Source organism: Rhinolophus sinicus, linkage group LG04 (assembly GCF_036562045.2).
Source record: "Rhinolophus sinicus isolate RSC01 linkage group LG04, ASM3656204v1, whole genome shotgun sequence".
NCBI classification, from domain to species: domain Eukaryota; kingdom Metazoa; phylum Chordata; class Mammalia; order Chiroptera; family Rhinolophidae; genus Rhinolophus; species Rhinolophus sinicus.
This window is the reverse complement of record NC_133754.1, coordinates 126257383-126283409: the sequence shown is the minus strand read 5'-3', so window position 1 is coordinate 126283409 and position 26027 is coordinate 126257383. Positions and strand designations below refer to the sequence as shown.

Genomic DNA, 26027 nt, shown 5'->3' with positions numbered 1-26027 from the left:
TACTGCCCCTCTGACATCGTATATATCTATTTTAATTTCATTGACTCTATTCTCTCTGCTACAGTCCATATCCCATGACTATGTATATTAAATTGAAGTTCATTTTTATAAAACCTCTTACATAGGACAGATCCTTGCCTTTGAAACTAAAGAAGACCTTAGATACGTACTAGCTGGACCAGTGCCCTCATTTCTCAGAGGCCAGGCCACCTGAGGTCACACAGCCACTCAGCTAGTGGTGGGAAGAAGGGAACTGAGGTCTCCTAACTCCCGGCTCATTGTTCCCTCCACTTCCCCACTGATTCTACCAAAATAGGATCCTTTTTCTCAGATCTGGGCCATGCAGTCTTTGTGGCGGTATGTTGCATGTGTTTGTATTTATTCTTTTCAATTGCTGCTCCCATCAGATGATTCAGTAGATGCTAGAAAAGCCAACATCACCCCACACTGACCTCATCGGTCCATGCCGGGATTATGTTGTCACATTGTTTTCCAGTCACACATGCTACTCCGTTGCATATCTGTTTAGCAACAGTATTTTTGCCCCCATGACCTAAAGCTGATCTGAGAAGGGACCTTTAGCAGGAGGCTTTACAGAGAAGATGAAAGTCAACAGTGAATAAGGCAAGTTAAGGAGCCCTGGGGTGGATTAAAGACATATTATTAATGCCTATTTTTTTGTGTGTGAATAGAACATTTGCTTTTCTCCTAATGTATTCCAGTCACAAGCTTTATTCCCCTCTTTTAATACAGAGCCCAGATGCTCAGCACCAGTCTTGTTAAATCTCTTCTGCTTCCACCCTCCAACCTCCTTTAGCAAGGGCACTGCTGACATCCTTCCAATTGAGGGCAAATAGTGGCTCTTACAGGATTAACTCTCTTGTTTATATTTATCCAGATATGTTTCAGCTCTGTCACAAACTAAATACCCTTTGTTCACCTGAATTTAATATGATTAATGGAAACCTGTGTGGAATTAAGCAAGGCAATTGAAACATCAGACTTGTCTTCGGCTCTTTGAAGAGGAGCTATTGGAGGCTGCCAAAAGGTTCAAAGCCAGGGAAGAGAGACAGAGCAGCCAGAGAGGCACCGGGGAAGGGAGGAAAGGGGCTGCCTGAGTAGGTAGATCACAAACACCACACAGGGCCCAGGGAGCTGTGTCCTGTGCTTCAGCGATGGGGTTTTTTCCGGTCTGCTGGAAATTCTGGCAAACAATCCCTCTGAAAGTTAAGGACCAAAATGGACATGTTGCCTTAAGATTGTATTTGTGTCTTTACCTGGGATTGTCATCTACCCCTGTGTCATTGTCTACACTCGCAGAATTAAGGCTCAGTAGCTACTGTTGTAAGCATACCCTCTGCCAAATATTGTCAACATCCAGCAGAAACAAGACCTGAGTTTTGTGCTCCATAATACTGCCAGACTAGTGAAGGCAATAGATGTACCCATGATTAGTTGGAATTGAGAGATAGTTAGTTTCCTTCAGATATCCACATCAAGGTCCTATGTAGCTCTGTATAAGATACAACCTAAATCTAACCTAAATACGGGGGGAAATGGGTATCATGCATTTCTCAGTTTGATTACCAATTATACTACTTATTAGCTGTGTGATCTTGAACAAAATGTAAAACCTCATTGAGTCTTTGTTCTCATCCGTAAAAATGAAATTAATAATATTTTACAGGACTGTTGTGAGGTTAAATAAGTTTGCATGTGTGAAAAATCACTTAGCCCAATGCCAGGCACATAGTTCACACTCAATAAATGTTTTCTGTTTTTTCTCTAGCTCTTCTAAAATGAAACACATCCTGAAAGCAATTCTAAAATGTGTAAAACATTAGCCCAACCTTGCTTCCATGTATTTTTCACTCTAAGTCTTCACACTGAAATTCTTCAAGTACGGACTCAACAGCTGAGTCAGCTCACTTGCAATCAGATCCTCATGGTAAATCTCAGTGCTTCTGTGCTTTTAAAGACACTACAGAGTTTAGGTTTTTTTGGTGGTTTTTTCGGTTTTGTTTTTTGTTTGTTTGTTTGTTATTTTTATCTTCGGTTCAGTATGAACGTAGGCTAAAAGTGAAAAAATTTTGAGGCTCAGAGTGCTCAGGTATCCCCATGATTTTGTAAGGAATGTGTATGGGCTTTGGTCTTGCCAATGCACCTGAGCTGACCAGATGCAGGGAAATTTGTTCATAATAATTCACAAAGGCAGGCATAGCATGGCAGTTAAGCCTGCAGGCTTTGGAGCCTCATGGTCTCGATTTGAATCCTGGCTCTGTCACTCATTTCCTAGCTATATAACCCTGAGCGACTTCTTCACACTCTCTGACTCAGCTTCTTTATTTGTAAAATGGTGATTAAAATAGTGCTGGACCCAGAGGGTTCTTGTGGAGATTAAATGCATTCATAATAAAATGCTTATAATTGTGCCTGGCATATAGCAAGCACTTAATATTTATTAGCTATCATTATTATTGTGAGGATAATGCACAAAACAAAAGCCAAGTTAGTTTTACAGTAGGGAAGGTTCTTTTTCAGAGACCAGAATGCTCACAGACCCTCTGTGTCTCAGTGTCAACTGGGGAGGCTGAAGGAGTGCCGAGATTCAGAGCAAGGGAGGTGGCTGGTGATAAGGAATATTTCCCATGGGCCTCAGGAAGGGAGGCCTGATGAACTCTCCCTGACCCACAGCTAGACCTCTCCCGCTGAGTCACCCTGTGCTCTGAATTCAGTGAGTTGCCTCTTCTGCCTCTCAGGTGCATTGTAAGCTCACTACTCTCCCCAATTTGCATTTAAACAGGTAAACACGGTTTAGTTTTAGTTATACCAATACAGCCAAACCTTCCTTGCTCTGCCCTCTTTGGGCCTGTAAAATATTGTCTCTGTGTCAAAATTTTGCTTCTCCCCAAACTCATCCATTCTGTATTGATTTTATTTTCTAAGTCTCAGAGATTTGAGAGTAATCTGCGAGTGTCTCTCAGCATGGAGATAGCCAGTGCTTCCCTCTCCACCTCCCTGGCTCAGGAAACTCACAGCCATGTAGTCCCAGTGGCACAAAATACCTTCCTGTCCTAAACTGACTTAATTGGACGCCGGTTTCACTGCTGAGAGTGTAGACAGAGAGTAGCACATAGTAGAGGAGAGGGGGGCAGGGGGAGGGGACTCTAAGAATATCACCAAAATGTCACCTACCTAACATTCGGAAGTACTGATTACTTTTTGTCCAGGCAAAAACAGGGCTAGGTACAGGAGCGTTTCAGGTGTAAACAAAGATAGGCATAAAGATTGAAGAGCCATTGACGAGTCATATTCAGCACTCAGCCAGGTTGCTCAGAAATCTTCTGAATCTGAATGGTGTAGGCAGCATTTTGAAGGAAGGCGGTACTTCCCTGATAAATTGCTTCAGTCTGGATCCGTGGAGTTGAGCAATACTTACCAATGCAGATGAGGCCTGCCCAGGTGTGGGCCACTGATGAGGTCATAGCCAGAAGGGAAATGTTTTTGGTTGTCACTGACTTTATAAGATCACAAAAGGGATACTGTAAGGCCTGTCTGACATCACCAATGGAAAATGAGAAGAAGATGAGGGATGAGCAGATCTTTCATTGAAAGGAGAGAACACAGATGAGCTCATTCAAAGTTTCGACAGCAAAGGAGAAACAGAAAATATTTCTCCTTCCCTGGCATGTTTTTCTGCGTTTTTATGAGTTGAATAGCTGACACATATTGTGTCTAATAAAGAGATCACAGAAACCTCTCTGGGAGAATAAAAATAAAAGGCAGTTGCTTTTGAAATTTTTTTTCTTTCCCTTCCCCATCATGATTTAGTAGCTGCAATAAAAGACAGGCAGTTTTGTAAACTTTTCATAATGTAAGTCATTTCAAATTGGCATTTCTGGATTTTTCATCCAGCAGTTCTGTTAACCAGAAGGCTTTGCTTCATAGAGAGTTTGACTCAGAGAGGGCCTTGTCACCAGTGGCAGAGACTGACAAAGAAAGGTTTGCTCCAGTTCCCTAGGACAGAGGGAAAGGCAGACAAGTTTGGCTGTGTGTGTCCCTGATGGTATGCTGAACCACAGGATAATTGATGGCCATGGACTTCAAGCTGCCATTAGGGGACCTCCTTGTCTGATAGAATACCAAGTAGCCGAGGTCCTTAGGTTTTTCCTCAATACGTACACTGTGCAGCTTGCCCACTGAAGACCCCTAGCTTTTGTAGAACTTAGATAAAATAGATAAAGTTATAGCAGGAGAATCCAATTTACTCTGCTCCCCAGGAAACTAGAGTAAACAAACTAGGAAACACAAATGGTCCAAGCTAGCTCATTTCGAATCCTGAAAAAAGGAATTCCCACATCAATCCAATGGAATGAGGAAGGAATGGGTGGTGGGACAGGTAGTGGGGCACATCGTATCCTTGGTTGGTTGCTTCTAGGAGAGGCTGCAGTGTCACACAGCCATACTGGGTATGGGGTCCCTTGTCCAGGACTCTGCAAAAGAAGTTGTGACAGCCCCACTTGCCACCTTAGTCTCTCGAGGAATCATCAGCTTCAATTGAATGATTAGAAGAGGTAACTTGAGCAACCTGACACACTGGCATAGGTGAAAATTATCTTTAGAAAATGAGTGGAGAAGAGGGCAGCCATGTGGCCTGGGAACGTTCAGGAAAGGGCAGGCTACCCACTTCCTTAGGTACTAAGTGCACTGCAATATGTATATTGAAGGCACACCAACTTAACAGAATCACAAGAGCAAAGAAATTCCAATTCCTTCTCAATTTTTATGCAAGATAAATAATCACAATGTTGACACTGACTCATCAAGAAAAGGTTAAATCAGGTTAAAACTATTTTTTTCTGCTTTATCAAGGTGTAATTTATATACCGTAAAATCCACTCGTTGTAGGTGTGCAATTCAGTGATTTTTTTTTTAAGCAAATATTTTAAGTCTTGTAACTATCACACAATCTAAGGTGGTGGGATTTTTTCAAAAAAACTTTTTTGTGTGTTTTAAGTGTGGTTTTCCAGGACCCATCAGCTCCAAGTCAAGTAGTTGTTTCAATTTAGTTGTGGAGGGTGCAGCTCACAGTGGCCCATGTGGGGATTGAACCGGCAATCTTGTTGTTAAGAGCACCGCACTCTAACCAACTGAGCTAACTGGCTGCCCCTCAAAAAAATTTCAGTGAAGTATAATTCACATACTCGTACTATGACAATTCAGATATTAAAAGTATACAATTCAGTGGCTTTTTATACATTCAGTTATGCATCCATCACTATACTCAATCTCAATTTTAGAGTGTTTTCATTATCCCAGAAATAAACTCCACACCCCTTTACCATCACTCCCCAACCCCCCAACTTCCTCCAGCCCTGGGCAACCACTAATTTACTATGTCTCTGTAGATCTGCCTATTCATCATACAATACATAGTCCTTTGTTACTGATTTCTTTCACTTAGCATAATGTTTTCAAGGTTCATCTGTGTTGTAGAATGGATTCCCCGTTCCTTTTTGTAGTGGAATAATAGTCCATTGTGTGAATATACCACATTCTATCCTCCATTCATCAGTTGATGGGCATGTAGGTTGTTTCCATTTGTTGGCTATTAAGAATAATGCTACAATGGACATTCATGTGCAAGTTTTTGTGTGGACATATGTTTTCATTTCTCTCAGGTATATGTACCTAAAAGTAGAATTGCTGAGTCGTGTGGCACTTGTATGTTTAACTTTTTAAGAAACTGCCAGTTATGTTCCAAAGTGGCTGCTCAAGTTTATATTTCTACCAGCACTGTGTGAGTGTTCCAGTTTCTCTATATTTGTTGTCAACACTTATCTATTTTCTTTTATTCTGGCCACTCTCAGGGATGTGAAGTGATAATTCACTGTGATTTTAATTTGTTTCCCCAATGACTCATGGTGTCAGAAATCTTTCCATGTACTTATTAGTCATGTATCCATCACCTTTGTTAACGTGATAACTTTGGTGAAGTAGACAGTGCATAGGGCCTGTGGACTCATTTTTTATTGCTGCCATAACAAATCACCAAAAATTCAGAGTCTCAATGCCACACAAACATGTTATCTTACAGTTCTGTAGGTCACAAGTCCAGCACAGTCTCACCAGGATAAAATCAAGGTATCAACGGGCTGCATTCCTTTTGAAAGCTCTAGGAGAGAATGCTTTTCCTGCTCATTCGGGTTGTTGGCAGAATTTGGTTCCTTGTGACCTAGGACCCTGTTCCCTGTTTTCTTGCTGGTGATAAACCGAGCATCATTCCCAGCTTCTAGAAGCCGCTGCATTCCTTAGCTCGTAGCCGTCTTCCTCCATCTTCAAAGCCAGCAATGGTGGGTCCAGTCCTTCTCACATTGTCTCTCTGACAAATTCTTCTGTCTCTGTCTTCTGATTTTAAGAGTTTGTGTGATTAGACCGAGCCCACCTAGATAATCTAGGAAATCTCTTTATTTTAAAGTCAGCTCATTAGCTACATAATTCCATGTGCAACATTTGTTCCCTTTTGCCATGTAATCTACCATAGTCACAGGCTCCAGGGTTTAGGGTTCAGACATCTTTTGAGGGCCATTGTTCTGCCTACCATACCCTGTCTAAAAGACAGCTTATTTTCATCTGACTATTGCCAAAGACAAATGCAAATCTAGTGTTAATAGACCTTCCAGTTTTTCCAAGTATGCCCAACCAAAACACACACACACACACACACTCACACTTTTTTTAATCTCTCCCTTTTTAACTGAGCCCAACTAATTCAAATTTTTTAAAATTCTGTTTCAATCTAAACATCTCTGTGCTCTGACCGTAAACTGGAAGCTACCAGTACTCTGGTTAAATCTTCCACATTCTATATTCCCAGCTCATATTGTATACCTCATTGCCGAGATATAGTCAGAGTATTACCTGAAATGTAATAACAGTCTATTTTATTAGATTACAGTAACTAAAACCATGTAATGATTTGGATGAGAGAGAAACATTTGTTTTTACTATTACTAAAAAGGGAAGTTTATTGTAACAATAGAATAAGTAAAATTCTAGGGAAAGTGTTTGCCTCATTGCAAAATTTAGAAACAGATTTAGAACTAGTATAAACCTGTGTCCTTAATGTAAACAGAGGCACACTTGGGTGTCCTTTAGACCTAAGAGTTCTGCGGATCTCTTATACACAAATAAAAGTACAGTGGTCCACACCCACCACTACCAGCTATAATCTCTCCTTACCTGAAACTCTAACATTTGCAGATTTACTTCCTTTATCTTTGGGAGAATAGAAGACTACGTGGCAAAGAAGTACAGCTTTTGCAATGATGTCTTGGAAAAATAACAGATGAGAGGAAAAGTTCTCAGAGGACTGGTAGGGAGAAAGAGTGCAGAGTAAACAGAGTGGGCTGAAAGACCAAATGCTGACTCGGGAAGCAGAAGATGGAAGTGAAGGAGACCTTGCAAGAGAGACAGCAGGACAGGATGGAGTTAAAAATTTCTGAGCTACAAAATGCAAAAGGCATTTGGAAGGAGAACCAGACTAAAAAAAAAAATCATGCATTTTAATATGACTATTATCTGTAACAAAGCCACTCTTGTTGAAATTGCCAGGTAGCCAGATCCTGAAAAGTTTCTGGCGAGCAAGAAATGGTAACTGAATATTAATAGTCAGTATCCATCATTAGTGATTTCAGATGTATAAGATGTTATTTATAAGGGTTTCGTATGTTCACTCTGATTGTGGTTCCCTTAAACTTTGCTTAACTCATAAGGTCTTAAATTCTTCCAACAGGGAATTCTCATTTCAGGGAATTTTTGCAGATGTAACTCTAGGGTCCCTTGTAAGGGACCTAGGCTAATTGCATTGTTAAGTAGAGGCTAGCGTTTCTCAAGGCATTGCTTTGATAATATTCTCACCGATTACAGTGCATTATCCATTGATTCATTCTGAGTTAATACAGTTTTCTTAGTTTTAGGTATTGAACAATGTGAGATTTCTAACACCTCATTTCTGTATACTCGAATATTTTAATTAATGAGCATCACTATTTTATTCAACTTTCTCTTGGATTGCGATTTGGATCTGCCATGGATAAGACAACTCTTTTTTTGAGCAGTCTCGTGGGAGTCGCCAGCAAGCGAGCCTAGCATATATTGTTTCATAACTTCTCTGGTAGTAGACAACTGTTAGACTCTCCAATGTGGTCAGCCTCAGTGTGACTTTGAAGCTCTCTATGTCTGACCAGGTACTGATTCCAATTTCAGGAGAATCCATTGTATTTAAATTATTTCTTCTAATTATCTCTTGTATTTAAATTATTCTAACCCTCATGGTTCTTCAGAATAGAAGCTGTTGAGTTCCTTCTCAATAACAAATTATTTCCCTTTCCTCTTTCCTTTCTGTAAAGTTTCCTTTTCTGTGTGTTTTCATAAGTTCCTAATACTGCTAGTTCCTCCTAGCATGTTCTCTCCCTAATATTAGCATTCTGATAGCCAACATTTCTTCAAACCTCACTCTCTGCTAAGGCACTGTTCTAACAGTTTGGCATGCGTTAATGTACTTACTCCTCTCAACGACCATAGAAGAAGAAAACTAAGGCACAAAGAGATTAAATAACTTTCCCAAGGTCATTCAGCTATTAAGTGAAGAGATCCAGGCACCTGGCATGTAGGCTGCACTTCTCATGCCCATGCCCACTGCAAGCATCACTAGTTTATCATTTATGCTGCTGTCTATGCTGCTCAGTCCTCATGATTGTGTCCCGGGATCTGTATCAGAGCAGTACTCCAGGAAGACTCTGCCAGGCGCTAGTTTAGGTGTCCCAATCTCACACCCGTTTGCCATTTATGCATCCTTCCTGGAGCTCTCAGTCATCTCCAAACGTGCTTGCTGCAGCCCTCTTTCTGTCATTGCCCAGTGTCCAGTAATCACCAACAGGTCTCCTCGTTCTCCTGGGGAATGAATACACATGCACGCTTGCTAGCATAGATTATCTCTAGCTGAATGGGGAGAATCTCAAGTCTTTGAAGTACCATTGATTTTTGATGGCTAAAGATAGTAAAGACCCACTTTCAAATGATGTGACTCATTAGAAGAATTGAAAGAAGACCCATTTGATCCATTCATTCAATGAGTGAACAAATATTCATTAAACCTGGATTCATTCACATTTGATAACTACTATAGCAAACAAAATCATAAATAGATGATGGCTAAAACATGATAGATTATGTCTTGTTCACATAAAGTCTAAAACAGATTATTGCACAAGAGAGTTTTTGTGGTTTTGGTCAAGAAATGTCACACTTCACTTCTGCTCACATTCCATCTGCTAGAATGCAGTACCTTGCCAACAACCTAAGCGAAGGGGCTGGGAAATGACCTTGCTGGGTGCCCAGGAAGAAGAAGAAAAGACTTGGATTGACAGTAGGTCCGTCTCTGCCATGACTTCTAAAATGGAAAGCATCGTGCTGTTGAAAACAAAGTTTCTATTAGCAGAGGTCTGGACTTTGGCCCTAAGAAAAAGTTGCTTACAGTGCTCTCCGTTCTTGGCTGCACGCGAAAAAACAAACCTTCCATCTCCTCTGGCTCCTCTCTCGATTACCTTTATACTGGGCCAAAGTTATTTTTCAAGCACATATGTTCAGATTTTTTCCCATTGGGCTTTGGTTTTACCCGGAGTCACACATGAGGGAAAGAGGCGTGAGCCAGAGCCCAGACTGTGCACAGGAACGTATTTCCGAGCCTTTGCTCCTGGGGCTGCATCTGTCCCTGCCTGACTCCCCATGACTTCATCCTTCAGTATCAGGACCGTGCCGGCTTGACTGAGTACCTCTACTGTGAAGGCACCATGAGATGGCACCATTGGATCTGCATACACACGTTTTAGCTACACCTCAGGCTCACCCTTTGTACAAGGGCTGCCCTTGCTTACCGTGATTCTCCGAAAATAAGCCCGGGTCTTATATGAATTTTTGCCCCAAAAGACACATGAGGGCTTACGTTCAGGGGATGTCATACTGAGAAATCATGCTAGGGCTTATTTTCCAGTGAGGTCTTATTTTCGGGGAAACACAGTACGAGGGAGGCTCTATTTTCCCCGCTCTGTAACTTCTAATAGGAACCATAATCTAAAAGCTAAGGGGAAGGGTTGGATGAGGTCTGAAGGAACTGAACAAGAGTGATGCTTTCAGTGTTTCTGTTTCTGACTCTCAGTGGGGCTTCATTCCTCCTATTGGGCCTGATAAATTGAAAAGATTGCCTTTGTTTCCATCTCCTTGCTTTTGTTAAATTTTTGCAGCTGTAAAACTAGGCATCGTCTCCTCCTGTGTCTAGCTCTCATTCAACTATGACGCACATTTAGAGATGAAATGGAAGAGTAATATATAAACCCTGTCAATTTCCATAAATTAACACCAAATTAATCTGCTGGCACAGGCTGATTTGCTGCAATGAAATGGCTGCTTGCAACACGTCCATAGTCCTGATGGCTGAGGCGCAACTCAGTACAGAGGCTCTGTGATCGTGACTTCGCACTCTAAGCACTTTTTCTGTTTTGCCTGTTGTGAAGCCTTTTTGGTGGGGTGTGCCATGACCTTTCTTTAGCATTCTCCTAGCTCAGATGCATAAATTACCATTTCACTGCCTCTTGCATCTCTACTTTTGTCTTCTTAGTTAACTTTTGTCTTCTTAGTTAACTTCCATAATTAAAGTAATACTAGTGAATGTGATTGAAGTCGAACACACGCATAGGCAGGGCATCACGTAGCAGTGCTCACTCAGTAGGTGATCAGCCAAGTGCTTCGTCTTAACGATGGCTCACAAAGGTAATAAGAATGTATACGTAGCCTGTGCTAACATTAGTACCTATAGGGACTGGACAAAGGCCTTATTTTGTTGTTGTTTTTAGTTGGCCATTGAAATAAGGGTTCCACCTTGAAGCTTTCTAATAGAGAACGAGTAGTCTCTCAAAGGAAATCTCAGCTCTCACCAAGAATCAGAGAAACCAGTTCAAGAAAAACTGAAACAATGTAATGCATTGATTATCAAACCTGGCTGCATATCAGAATCACCTAGGAACTTGTTAAAAATAGAGATTACAGCTTCCATCGCACCACCTGAGATTCGGGTTTAATAGGTCTAGAGTGGGACTCAATAATATATACAAGCTTTTTTCTAATAAATGTAAGAGAGTCAATTGATTACCAAACATTGTTTTCATTATAAATTTCTATTAATTATAAATACTTGGATAACTTGGTGCTTTGTCTTAACAATGGATCACGAAGGTAATAAGCACGTATACGTAGCCTGTGCTAACATTAGCACCTCTAGTGACAGGACAAAAGGCCATTACTTTTCAGCAAAAGCTCAATATAATTAATTAAGGGCTGGATTTAATTCAGTGACATTTGAATTTTATAGCTATACACTTGCAGCTATAAAAACCACCTTTATTATTAAAATTCCTATAGGAAAAATAACTTGGTAATTGTGAGTCTGAAACTCTCTGGTCCCTAACCTGCTTTTCCCCATTGGCACCGTTGTTTTTATTACACAGTGAGGCAACTATTGTATTATAACAGGACAGATTATGTTTTTAACAAGTGCCCTGGGGGTTCTGAGGCAGCCAGTCCACAGACATGGATTTGGGATCCCCAGTTACAAGCACTGGACTTTAGGTCAAAGTTCTGGAGTCTAGTTCAGCCCGACCACTTGCTGGCTCTCTGGCCTTGGACAAACCCTGAGGCCTTTCAGCCTAAGTTCCTTGTCTGTATAAAAGGCAGAAAATCTTTACCTGCCTCTCAGTTGTTATGACAGCAAAAACAAGTTCAGATAATGCACGTAGCACACCATATGCACGTACAAAAGTCGGACAATAAAGGTCACGAACTTTCCACTGTGTAAGTGTATGGTGGAAAGTTGGCGAACTTAATTGCCCAACCTTCATATGTATTCATTAACTGGATACTTATTGAGGACCTACTATGTGCCAGGATGAGGTGGTAGGAATAAAGAAGAGAACAAGAGAATATGATCCCTATTAATATGGAGGTTACATGGTGAAGGGCGGGAAGCAGAGAACACACAAATAAGGTAAATTCTGATAGTTCCAGTGCTTATGAAGAAAATAAAATTGGTGCTGAGATACATAATGATTGGCAGGGGAGTGAAGGGGTGCATGTTCTAGATGGGGTGGTTGGAAAAGGCCCCACTAGGAGGTGATATTTGCACGGAGACATGAACGGCCAAAAGAAGTCAGCTGTGCCAATGTCTGTAGGTGGAGGATGTCAGGGAAAAGGAACAGCCGGGACAAACGTGCTGATGCTGTGGAGGAGGGAAGGGAAGGCCAGTGTGGCGGAAGCACAGTGACTGATGGGCGTGTGGTCTCAGGGAGGTAAGAGAGGTAGACAGCTGGACCTGAACCTATAGGAATGGTTGGTCCTGAAAAGGAGCTTGAAATCATGTGCTAATTGCACTGAAAAGGCACTGGATAATTTAAGCAGAGGAGTTATGTGATCTGACTCATGTTATAGAAAGATCACTCCGGCCATCATAAGAGACTGTAGTGGAGGAAGAGTGGAAGCAAAGAGGCCAGTTAGGCTCTGCAGTGGTCCAGCCAGAGAAGAGGCAGCACCAGAGAGGCTGGTGAAATTTAGGATATGACTGGAGTTAGAGCTGGGAGCCTCTTATGGGTAGGGAGGTAAGGTAAATATGCCCGTATTAATTCAATGTCATTACAACTGCTTTTCCCATTATCACCCTGTAGTAGTCTCAGAACCCATCATAGTACAAAGTCATTCATCTTCACATCAGGTCATATATAATCTCAAGTATACGGAATATAGGTGAGATAAGGGAAAAGACCCCTAGACAGTCAAAACAGATATGGAGAGTCTATGCATATATTAAAGGGGAGCGCCTCAAAACCTTACTCAGTTTCTGCCCTTAAACATAGCTCTAATGAGTTTAATAATCTATGTCTAGAAGGCAATTGAAAGTGGAGAGGAGAAGAAAGAGGAACCGCTTGTAATATAAGGCTGTGTGTCAGTGCAAGCTGGACTAAAGGATAGATGAGGGAGAAAACAAAAAGTATAAAAAAGCAGATGTAAGACAGTATTGAAGTATGGTTTTCTTCACAGCTAATGAAGGCGCGGACGAATAAATATTATTGTAGAATATCCTACCTATAAAAGGATTGAAACAAAATTAAATCCATTTGACTTACAAAAAATTAAGCTTAACATGTATGAAAATGATTTCATGTGGACCCTTATTTCCCCAAGGTACTCAATAAATGAATTTTTCATTGTATTTTGTGGTCGGGTACACAAAGTGCTGGATTTTTATCCCCAGCTGATAAAGGCCTTTTAAAATGTAATGTACACAAAATTTCCACTTCCAGGAAGATGGCATAGATATACTTTTCCCCGTTCCTCCTACTAAATACAATTGAAACACATGGACATTATATATAAAACAAACACAAGAAGGCTGAAAAGTGGAAAGGAGTAAACAGACTGGATAGGGACCTTAGGAATTGAGGAACAACACAACTGTGATTTCTTTGGGTTTTCTTTTTGCCTCCTAAATCCTAAACTTGGAGCTAAAAAAGGCAGCCACCAGAAAATGCAATGAGAACAGGGGGAAAAAAATGCCTCACCTGAAGTCTGCTTTCTCTAGCCAGAGGACCAGGAAAGAGTCAGCCTAGCAAGACAGAAAACTTTTGGAAAATACCTCTCCACTTCAAACACCACAGAAATTACTGTGGTCCACTGTCACCCACACCAGCAAAGGCTGAGTGGTGAGACTAGACTTCACCTTGTCAGACTGAAATAAAGTTCCCAACACCGACCATGGATGCCACGTCAAAGGAGACAGATTTCATCCCCACCAAGGCATAATGTGGAGACCATACGGGGAGCTTGGAGTTCACCCTCACCCTGCAGTGCCCCCTTTACCCTTCCCTTTGGGGGCTGATAGAGAAAGCCTCCTGGTGAGGCAGGACTTTCACCCACCACCCAGTGATAACAAGGCCCCTCCCACGGTGGTGTCCATGAGGACCATGTAGGTAGCCAGAAGTCCCACCTCTGCCCAGCAGTAATGAGGACCTTGTGCAGTTACAATTTTTTCTCTAAGGAAAACATGGTTGGTGGAAAAAGCGTGTGTAAACAGTTGTTCATTGTTCATCATCCTTGTTTCAAGGGAATGCTTCAAGTCTAGAGCCACTGTCTAGTATAATTTCCTGTTTCTTCTCATCTTCAGGAAAGCCATTAGTGAAAACATCACGAATAACTGTGATCAACACCAAGGAGCCTGCAATCACAGCCGATGTAGGAAGCACCATCAAGACAGTGCGGGGAGTGAATGTGACAATTAACTGCCAAGTTGCAGGTGAGAAAGTAACTCATGTGTTAATTCATTTGTTCAAATATCAATGGATCCTGTGCTAGGTTGGGATGTCCAAAGAGATAATACAAGTTCTGCTCTCAGGGATTCAGGGAGGAACCTCAGTCATTCTGACAGTGCAAAGTGCTACAGAAGTTTAGAGGAGGGAAAGATTAATTCTGACTAGGACAGAAGAGGTGGTTTTTATCTCAGCCTTGCATACTGATAGAATGTGAATGTGCAAAGATGGAAGCAAAGGGTGTTCCAGGTGGACAAAAAAGTGTGAGAAAAATTCAAGGGAGTAGGAAAGCCTCAGGATGGTAAGGGAACAAATAGTGTGTGCTTTGGTCTGGCTGGAGCTGAGTGCAGAAATGGCGTAGAGGGGCTTAAACCTTAGTAAGGTGGGTTGCAATTGTGCTGTGAGAGACCTTGAATGTTTGGCCAGGGAGTTCAGACAAAGGCAGACAGAGGGGGACATTAAGGAGCCATACTTGCAATAGAGAAAGCTGCCCACCATGCATAAAATGGATTGAAGGAAGGAAACACTGGAACAGAGAGGCCACCTAAGAAGCCATCATAGTAATTTAGAGGAGGGATAGTGGGGACCTGAACGTGGGGCAGTGGTCATGGACAGGTAAGGAGTGGCAGAGGTAAGGCCATCAGGAACCTGGAGCTTACTCATATCAGAAGAGGGTACAAGTCATTAAAGAAAATAGCCGGTGCTGTTAGGAGTTGTGACATAGGCAGTGCTCTCGGGTTGGCCTTGCAGACTCAGAGACCTACAGGGACCAGAAAGTCACAGGGAAGAGGAGGGGTCTCCTCTGGAGAGTTGGGATCAGTAGGACTAAGAGAATGGGGAGCAAAAGGCAGCAAAACAAGGAGCTGGGCACTTGAGGAAGACTGAGAGACCCAGAATTCAGGTGGGGAAGTGTTTACCATGGGAGCTGGTAAAACCAGCTTTGGCCAACTCTTCTTGCCTTCTAGGGCCCTGTCTCCCCAACTTCATCCACAGACTGACTCTTGGTAACCTTACAGTGAGATCCTAGGTTGTCATGTCCAGTTTTTGCCTGGCCCTACGCATGACATTCCTTGTTTTTATTTTTATTCATAGAACCGTTTGTATTAATCATGGTTAACTAAAATAAAGTTGTGTCTCTGTCATTATGCCTTTTCTTAAATACGGCATGTATTCGAAGCAGGTGGGAATGAGCCTAGTTTTGGTTACACAGTTGGTCTGTGAATTTACTGGACAAAGAAAGCATCGTTGATCTGAGTCTCCCGTCAAAATCCTGACAGCTAAAATGCTAAGTGGCAGAAGGAACTGCTTTTACTTTGCTGCTACAAGTGGCTCTTATGACATCATTTTAATGGATATATAATCATCTATTTTAAGAATATTACATAGTTTACATAGAGTAACTCATGTCCTGATATGTTTGACTTGTTAGCAGTTTTTCATTAAATAACTTTTGCACACATATGCTTTCAACTTGTAAAAAGCAACCTCAAAAATTCTTCCCAACCCTTAAGCATAAAAAGCATTAAGCAATGAGTGTATTGAGGCTTCTTATTGAACAGTGATCCAGTCCATTGTACCACCCTCATACGTGTTCTCTATTTGAGAAGAGTTCAGAAAACGGAGTAGGAGATAAAGGGTTGGGGGAGGAGGGGGTGTTTCAGACAGTGGAAATAGGATGTGCAAAGGGCCTGAGGTGGTAGAAAGAGCATGCTGCATCTGAAGGAGTGAAATATGGCAGGTGTGGCTGCAGTACAGAGAGCAGAGAAGGAAACGTCATGACATGTGACTGGGGAGTAGGGGAGAGTAGGTAGGGACTCAATGTTACACACTCTCAAAAATTATGGTACAATTTGAGATTTTATCCAAAGAGCAAGGGAAGCTTTTGAAGGACTTACTTAGTAGATAAAATTGTCAGGACTAGTGATGCAGAAATAAATTGTCAAAGAGTAGGTCAGGGTAAGCTAGACTCTGGTAACAAACAGACCTCCAAGTATATAATGAGTCAAACACAATGGAAGTGTTTTATTGCTTACCTAAAAGTCCAAGGAGTGGTCTTGGTCAGCTGGAGAAGACGTTCCCCACACAGTCATTCATGGTCATAGAGTGCTGGTGCCTCTGTTACCTTGAACACATGCCTTCCCAGGTCTCCCTGGCGGTTATCTCTATCTTATCAAGCAGAGAGGGAGGAAACAAAGTGTAGAGGATGGTTGGGAAGGCTTTTAAGAGCCACACCTGGAAGTAGCACCTATTACTACTTTTCACATTCCCTCTAAGTCACATGGCAACACACAACTACACGGGATGTTGGGCAGGGTAGCCTTGCTGGGTAGAAGAAAATAGGTTCTGTGAACATCTATCAGTATCTACACAGTCAGGGAGAAATGTGGAAGGCTGAAGACCTCCTTTCCAGACTTTCATTGTACTTGAGAATAATTGCCAAGGCTGACATTTAAGTTACTGTATCCTTTCGTTTTCTTGCACGAAGCCATCAAACTTACCACATCAAGGTGCACCTTCCAGTGGACGCCCCACCTTGAGATGTTGACAAGCTGCCGTGGTACAAGCAGCCTTCCAAATATAACAAGTATTCTAGTTAACAAGAATATCCTGTCTGGGTTTAAAAAAAGAATATTATAACATCACCCTACCTAGCAGTTCAGGGGAGATTAAAGGCACAAATCTTTATAATCATATCAAGTTACAACCCATTTTGGCCAGACTCCTTTATTGATTCTTTCCAGCAACAAGGAGAGCATTGTATTGCTGATAAGATATACCACAAAGGGGAAACAGTAAAGGTAGGTTCTTTCCCTTCCCTTTTTTAGACACAAATCATACCAGGGAGTCCAGAGTGTAGAGCCTAACCAAGTAACTTGTCAACAACATAGCTGTGGACTTTGTTCTGTGATAGAGTGTATTTTCTGTCATTTTTCATACGTTTCTTTCTGTAGAATGTGCTGTCACATCACAACATGCTAGGAAAAAAATCTCCCACAACCTGACCAAGCTTCTCAACAAAACCAGCACACACAGATTCGAGAAACCCCCCTTCTAACAATGACTTTGGTGTTAGAATTACATCAGAAAGGTTCATTCCAAAAGTAGAAAGTATTTCAGGGTTTGACACCAGAAATAATAGTGCAGCAATTCCGATCTTCTCCAAGGAGTCAGTCTAGTATAATGGCAGGCACTGTTGTATACAGCAGGTCCTGGAATGGTTTCGTTTTATGAAACATCATTTTGTTATAACATTGATTTGATGTCGTAAGAACGTCACTCTTGTTTATATCAATTAGCCTATGGAAAAGTTGGTTTTGTTATACCTCACTTCACTTAAAGTCACAGAACTTACCGACAATGTTAAGTGAGGACTTACTATCCCTGTTAAGCTGGGGATCTGTGGCATCAAATGTGTGAGTTTGGCTGCCCACCCTGCCATTTGTAGGTCACTGATTGGCTGTGGAGTGAATAGTCGGGGACAGGGGAACAGTCGGGGACATGTAATCACTCAGGGATCCAAATGAATGTGACTTTGGGCAGATTTCTTAATCTCTTTGAGTCCCACTTTTCTCATCTATAAAATGGTATTAATAATAGTAACTCATAGGATCACTGTGAAAGATGTGATGATGTTTATAAAATATTTGGCTTATAAGAAATGTTCAGTAAATGTTTTCTTTCCCTCTAATGTGTTCAGGAAATTTCATTTTTGCATAGCTCCTGACCTCGGTGCTCTCCCAATGTTTAGGTGTTCTGAACGTCAGTATTAAGTATGTGTGTCTGGAACCTTTTCAAGGGACTCTGGCACATGCGAGGGCTGGTGGAGTTTTCTAAAGCACCATTGTTACCTCCGGACAGAAAGAGAAAAAAAGAGCTTTATATAATGTCTCATTTATTTTTCCTCTTCCCTTATTCCAGCTATTGTTTGTAATATGTCAGAGCCAGTCACGGAAGGACTGGCTATCACTTCAAAGCATCTTTCTGTTGTCATTCTCTGCCTAAGACCTGCAGTCTCAGGCAGAAAGCCCCCAAAGTGTGGCACCAGCCATGACACCTCCATTGGCAACCTCGTGATGCAGGTACATGCTCAAGTAAGCCTGAGAGAGGTTTGCTAATAAATATATTAGGACGATTCCTGTGTGAGGTCTCTTGCCTTGGCACTGCTGTCACTTCTATAGTTCTCATTTTACAGAGACTGAGGGTTGCTTCCTTCTACCCTTTACTTTCCTGAGCATTTCCATTTCTCCCATGACCCCCTGCCCTCACCTGAGAAATTCAGCCCTTTCAGTAAACACCCCGTCTTGTCCTGTTAAACAGACCCAATTTCATGAGGGCATGAGGCAAAGAGTGATGAAGGGAATGGAAGAGGCTTACACCATTTCCTGGGCAAGTGAGAAATGGCTCCTAGGTCTCGTTCCATCCTAGGGTTCTCTCCCTCTCCCTCCTCTTCCTCTTTCTCACCACCTCCCCTCTCGTTTTCTCTTTCTTCCTGCCCCTCTCTGCCTCTGGCACCCCTTCAGGAGCACAGGTCCTGACTGGAGAGGTTCACATTGGTGAGCAATAAAGCATCTTGCTGCAGGAACTGTATGTGTTGCACACAGAGCTCCAGGAGTGTTGGTTCTGGAAACACACACACCACAACCCATTTCCACGATGGCACGATCATGAAGAATGTTCGCTCCCCCATTCACTTCGTCACCACATTTTTGTTGGTGGAACTGAAAGCCGTTTAGTCCAGTTCTCTTACTCTGCCTCCTGCTCTAGAGCAGCCTTAGTATCTATTAGGGGCTGTGTGCTTGCTGCCCACAGCCCTCCTCCAAGGAAGGTGCCAGAAATGCTGCTACCTGTGAGCAATTTGTTGCAAGGGAAATACCTGCAGAAAATGGTTTATAGAACCTCGTTTTGTTCTTGAGCTTTCAGGAGAGAAATGACTGAGGATACTTTCTTCAACTTACTCTTCAGAGGCTTTCTCCTGAATGATGTGCTTTTTTTTTTTTTTAACATAAAAACTGAGCTCAGGGTCCAAAGTCCACATGGGCATGTTCGGGCATCATGATACTCTTGCTCTCCCTAGTGGTGCTGCAATGAAAAATCAGCTTTTCAGCCTCTCACCTGCATCTTTTCTCCAGGTATAGTTAGAGACAATGCCAGCCAGGCCCCTCTCATGCACTTGAGCTTCAAATATAAAGATGTGTGCCTCTCCCAGATGGATCAGGGATGCAGTATTCGAGTTTCCACCCTCTTTCAACAGCCCTAACTCCTTTCAGCTTGGTCCCTAGTAAGTTGCCTTGAATTATGGGTAATATGAATGAAAGAGAAGACCAGAGAGTCACACCTGTGTTATTCATAACAAGGAGAAAGGGCCTGCAGATGGGCCAAACACTTTGGCCACCCACCTTAGGCCACCACTCCAAACCTGGAAAACCACACTTGAGGCAACAGAGCAGCCAGGACACCAGTTAGTTCACAAAAGGCAGCTCATTGTTAGCGAGGGAGTGTGAGACTAGCTTCCCACCCCACCCCACTTCCTCTCACTGGGACCTGGGTGACAGCAAGCTCACGAGGGGCTGTAATGAGGGCAGTTTAGCTGGGTGTCATAGAGTAGACTGCGGGCAAATTTTGTTCATCAGATTCAAGGACAAGTAACAGGTATACAAGTAACTCCTTGAAGGTGTGTCTGCATCCTAAACAGTAGGCTGCCCATTAAGGACAACACTGCCCTTGCCCTAGGGCAAAATCCAGCCCCAACTCAGGGAAAGCACAGGAAAAAAGTTGTGGCTCTTTGACTATTTCTAGTTTGGCCCTTTTTACCAGGATTTGACATGCTAAACATGCCCTGAATAAATGCCCAATGAATACACTCTGTGAGCTGGGTCAGCAGGCTGGGTGGTGCAAGGGATGGTACTTTCTGTTCCCTGGAGACCTGTGAATTACTGCCACAGACTTTCCCAGCTCAGTCAGAGCTCAGCCTCCTAGGAAGCCTCCTCTGCAGACCATCTCAGATGGCTTGTGCTAAACTAGGGCCTGCTTACCAGCATGTCAACCACAAAGAAACTTGCCTAAGGAATTAAGGCTGTCCCCTTGTCTTAGTCTACTTGGGCTGCTATTACAAATAACATAGCCTAGGTGGCTTAAACAACAGAAGTTTACTTCTCACAGTTCTAGAGGCTGGGAATTCCATGATCAAAGTGCTGGTCCATTCAGTTCCTGGTGAGAAGCTCTCTTCCTGACTTGCAGACAGCTATCTTCTTGCTGTGTCCTCACCTGGCAGAAAGCACTAGCTCTCTGGTCTTCTTATAAGTGCACTAATCCCATCATGAGGACCACTCTCCCCCAACCATGACCTCATCTAAACCTAAAATACCTTCCAAGGCCCCACCTCCAATTACCATTACAGTGGGCTTCCACATATCAATTTGTGGGAGCATAAGCATTCAGTCTATAATACCCCTAGAAGGTAGAGCTTGACTTCCAAAATCAGGTACTTCATACCAATTCATACGCACACATTCTCCCCAGCTGTTTCTCACAGAGTAAACTTGGATTGAGGAGAGAGTAGAGTACTTTCTTCTCATCTTTCTTTTTCTGTGGTGATACTAATACCATAGTTCCGTGTTCTCTTGTCCTAAAAAATACATAGACTTCAAAAAATACAGTCATGTTTTCAACATGCAGTGTCAACTCTGGTAAGGATCTAGCAGCTTTCCTTTGTCTGGTTCATGAGTAAATTAACATTTTGTGGCTTTTGACGTTTTGTTGAAGTGTAATACCTATACAGAAAAGTGCATCAAACCGGCCCCCCCAGGTCAAGAAACAGAGCATTACCAGCAGCCAAGCTCCTTGTGCCCCCTCAGTCACAAGCCCACCCTATTTGTCCCCCCTCAGAGGAGCCACCATCCTAACTAACAGCATAGATTGATGTTACCAGTTTTTCTTTTTAATTACAGAAAAGAAATCATACAGTACGTACTCTTCTGTGTTTGATGTTTCTTATTCAACATTTTGTTTGTTTCATGTAGTTGTCAGTCACTCAAATTCACTGACGTATATAGATTTGGTTTTTCTGTTTTTATAATGATGTCTCCAAAGACTCTTCAGACTCACCTTCCACCTTGGAAGTACCCATTACCAGCTTCCGGCTTCCTCTTCTTTCAACTGGCTCCCTCTTCCTACCTCATCACTGTAAGTTTGAAAAGGCAAAAGATCTCCAGACAATGGAGAGGTCTGAGGCATTATTTAGTTTGGCCAAAGGATGGTAGAAGACGCCCAGGCAGATGCTTCCTGCCAAGCAGCCCCTGGGAGGGCTCGCCAAGAGGCTATAAATGCCTTCAGAAACACCTGAATGTGTTTGGCTGATGAGTTTATTTTTTTTTCTTCCTAGGTGTGCCTGAAGCTGAAGTCACTTGGTTCAGGAATAAAAGCAAACTGGGCTCTCCTCACCATCTGCATGAGGGCTCCTTGCTGCTCACAAACGTGTCCTTCTCGGATCAGGGTCTGTACTCCTGCAGGGCAGCCAATGTGCGTGGAGAGCTGACTGAGAACAGCCAGCTTCAGATCCTAGGTAAACACCTCGAGGCTGGCACCCCCATTGGGCGTGACTGTCTAACTCACCCTGCACCTCCTCTTTGCCCTGATCTAATTAAGAACATAAAGGTAAAATCAATATTCCTTCCCATCTCCCCACCTCAGGGCCTTTCAAAAGAGAGAATACAGACTTTGAGGCTAGGAAGACATCAGTTTGAACCCTGGCTCTACGGCTTACTCACTGTGTGACCTTGGGCAAAGTACTTCACCTTGCTAAGTTTAGATGCTGGTCCCTGTATGGAGACCTACAAAACAAGAATTGCCCCCTTGGGGCAGGGGTGTAAGGGGAGGGAGTCAAACGGAGGTAACAGGAGTAAAACAGTTACTCTTAACTCTTGTGTCAACAACTTCTTTGAGAATCACATGAAAACTGTAGATTACCCCCTCCTGAAAACTTCACACACGCAAATTTTTTCATATAGTTTCAGGAATTTCATAGTCTAGTCCACATAAAGTCCGCACATGTACCCTACTGTCTTAGTCTATGTGAGCTGCTGTAACAAAATACTACAAACTGGGTAACTTAACAAACAACAGAAATTTATTTCTCACAGGGTGCCCAGAAGCTGAAAGTCCAGGATCAGGGTGCCACATTGGTAGGGTTCTGGTGAGGTGCCTCTTCCAGATTGCAGACTGCTGGCGTCTTGCTGTGTCCTCATGTGGCAGAAGGGGCAAGCAAGCACTCTGGATCTGTGGGGTCTCTTTTATAAGGGCACTAATCCTCTCATGATTTAATCACCTCTCTACTATCATTACTATGGCGGGGGGGGGAGGGGCATGGTACAATTTCAACATATGAATTTGGGGGGACACAAACATGCAGACATTAGCACGCCTAAGCATAAGAACCCCTGATTAAAGAGTCTGACACCGTTCCTGGAATAAAATAGGTGTTTAAAAATAACAGTTGCTGGAACACCATCCAACATTCGCTATTGCCCAGTGCTGGACTCCACCATTTCGAAAGCTATTACCCTTTTGTCCCCTGAACAAGGGACCCTCTGCTTCTCTTCCCCACAGAGTCTAGGAGTTGGTGGAGTGGAGGAAAAAGGCCTATTTTTGTCTTACTTTTAAAAAGAAAACAGCAATTATTGGAGCATTTATGCTAGCTTTCTCACCAAGAGAAAGCTATCATTTTAGATTTTTTAAAAAAGGAAGAATGTGAGAAATATGTCTAATTACACATCATCAGCTTCCTCAGGGAAAAATAATTAAACTTCGTACTTGTATTTTCACACCCCAAATTGATGATATATCAAAGCATAAGGTCTCGAGCCCCTGCCCACTCAGCTTTCAGAGAGACCCAGATGGGTTTTCATCTCACCAGTGGCTGCATAAACCTCCAGTCATCTTAGGAAGTCACAGAAAATCAGTGCAGTGAAGGGTGTCATTTGTTTTGTGTTGGGTTTCATCTGGCTGAGAAGCTAGTCTGGAGCCCAAGACCCAGAGACTGTTGCCCCATGCTGAGTTATGGTGCTTGCTGTTGCTTTCTCCTCCCTAATAGCCCTTCCTTGTTGCCTCTGCTAACAGAGATGAAAGCCTAGGATATGTAGCTGCTACTGTAGCTTTGCCAATGAAGTGTGTATGTTCTGGGAGCCAGTTCTTGCAGCATTCCAACTCTAATACGGTGTGACTGTGAACATGGGGTTTGAAGAGCATAACATCTTCCCGTTTTAATCAAATTTGATGACGGGGGGAATCACTATTTAGATTCGAGTTTAGGGCTTTTCTTGATCAGAAGTCTTGGTTTATTAATCAAAGTTTGTTAGTTTTCTAGGTAATTTATGAACACAGAAGTATTGTCTCCTTTTTTTAATCAGCCAAAAATGTGCCTTAAGTTTTAAACCGAGGATTTCATGCATAAAACTGGGGTTTTATGCCAAGTTCTGTGACTTAACTGTCGCATGGAGACTTGAAGTGTAATGAGACAGATTAGTATTCATTATTCATATAGCCACTGGATGAATATTCATTAAGTGTTGCCTCTAAGTTCCATGTAAAGCTTTAAGATAAAGAGGTGACCTCTGTCCTTGCAGAATTTGCAGTTTCTCTAGGAAGATCAAATGGATTTGCACCAAAAAAGAAAAAACATAGTAGAAGCTATGAGGACACGAGAAGGTGCCAATATTTGGCCCAAGGAGATCTGATGGTTTTGGAGATGGAACATAATGTAACCCTTTTAGCTTTTAATAAATAAGCAAAGGCTTCCTGAGGTTTAATATTCTTAAAAGAATATTCAATTGCAATATTGAGCGAATTCAATTTCCTTCAATATTCATTATTCACTTTCAGTGTTCTTAAGGTAATATTTAAAAAGATGGGAGGAAGAGAGTCTAGATTTGAGGAAACTGCTACCATCGATTCCTAAAACTGTGATGTTTCAGAGTAGAAAGAGATCTTGGAAATGATAAGTTTCCATTTTAGAAATGAGGAAACCAAGGCTCAGGGGGATTAAGAGACTTACCCAAGATAGTGAACGACAGAGCCACAGCTCCATCTGAGGGTTCCTGAACCCAAATACGGTGTTCTTACTCTATACCATGTAAAGAATATCTTTAAATTATGTTATGTGTAATATATATAATGTCTTTATAATTTTTAACTATATATATATATGAATCTCAAGGTCATCATTGTTGTCTGTACGCAATGGTCTTTTGCAGTCCAAGGCAGAATAGACAAAGACATGTTTCTGAAATAGACTGGCATCGCCATGACTTATTTGCCATACCTAACGAGTACCTAACAAGGTGACAGGCACATAGTAGGCTTTAACTGAACACTGTTGAAATGACCATCAATTATAAGAGCAACATTCCTGTTTTTCTTTCCACTCCAAAAAGGACTGGTATAGAGAAAAGGGTGGAAGTTGGCCTTGGGAATGTGAATTGCAGTGCATCAGGAGATAAAGGAAGAGGGAGAATAGGATTCTGCTGCTTTTCCAGGAGAACCTGGGGTCATCCCACCACTCGGTTTACTAGGCGCTTGCTCTTTATTTGCCCAGTGGAAATAATAAGCAAGCCACTATATTTCCCATTTTTGTCACTTTGGCTCTGAGTAACTGTGACCCAGATAAAGAGTCCTGACTCTTCATCAGATTTTAAATAGCACATCATTCCTGTCTTGCTTATCTTATTTATGGCCCATTGGGCATAAAAACACTCAGACCACAAAGCAAATTAACTTATCAGTTTCATAAATGGATCTTTTTCCTCAGAAAAAGCCACTCACAGGCTCCTTTTAAATAAGAATTTCTATGGACGATCCCCATCTGTGGAAACAGTAACAGAGCGCCTCCCTCTGAAGGATGTTAGAAATGAAAAGAGAAATGCAAACTATTTAACACAGGACTTGGCATTTAGTAAATGCCAAAGAAGTGTTGGCTTTTTTCTTTAAGTGTCTTTATAATATGGTTTAATTTACCTACACATTTACAGGGACCCAATGGCACTGTGGTATAAAGTGCCGTTAGTAAGGAGCTCCTGAAATCAGCATGCCTGATTACATTACTGACCTTATTGTTTCAGGTGCCAAATGTGAAGTGTGACATTCAGACTCACCTTGATAGGCACACCTTCTCTAAAGGAAAAATGATGTTAAAAAGGCAGCGAGAGTAATGCCTGCCTTAGACACAGACACACTTCCATGCATGCTCACCTCTCTTTCTGCCCTGAATACAGCCTTTATGCTTTAACCTGCCTGATTCACCGTCTGCCTTCTCACAGATCCTCCCCAAGTTCCCACGCAGTTGGAAGACATCAGAGCCTTGCTTTCAGCCACTGGACCGAACTTTCCTTCGGTGCTGACGTCTCCCCTGGGAACACAGCTGGTCTTGGATCCTGGGAATTCCGCTCTCCTTGGTGAGTCCAACCCTCTGGAACATTGGGCATAAATCCAGGGCTGGACAAGATTTATGGATGGGTGACTGCTTGCAGGTGGGAAGGAGGCAGCAGTGGGGGGGTGGCCAACAGGAAATCACTAAATTGCCTACAGAATCCAGACTCACCAGTGGAAACTTGGCTGACTTTCCAT

At 42.3% G+C, this 26027-nt stretch overlaps 1 protein-coding gene across 4 annotated transcripts in view; it reads left to right on the top strand.

The window, feature by feature from the left end:
- Positions 1-26027, top strand: part of ADAMTSL1 (ADAMTS like 1) — an 890862-nt gene that overhangs the window by 806114 nt on the left and 58721 nt on the right. For all 4 annotated transcript variants that reach the window (XM_074330338.1, XM_074330337.1, XM_019739192.2 and 1 more), the window contains 3 exons: positions 14270-14398; positions 21793-21972; positions 25721-25855. In XM_074330338.1, the coding sequence (XP_074186439.1) occupies positions 14270-14398; positions 21793-21972; positions 25721-25855 (444 nt within the window). The remainder of the gene's footprint in view (positions 1-14269; positions 14399-21792; positions 21973-25720; positions 25856-26027) is intronic.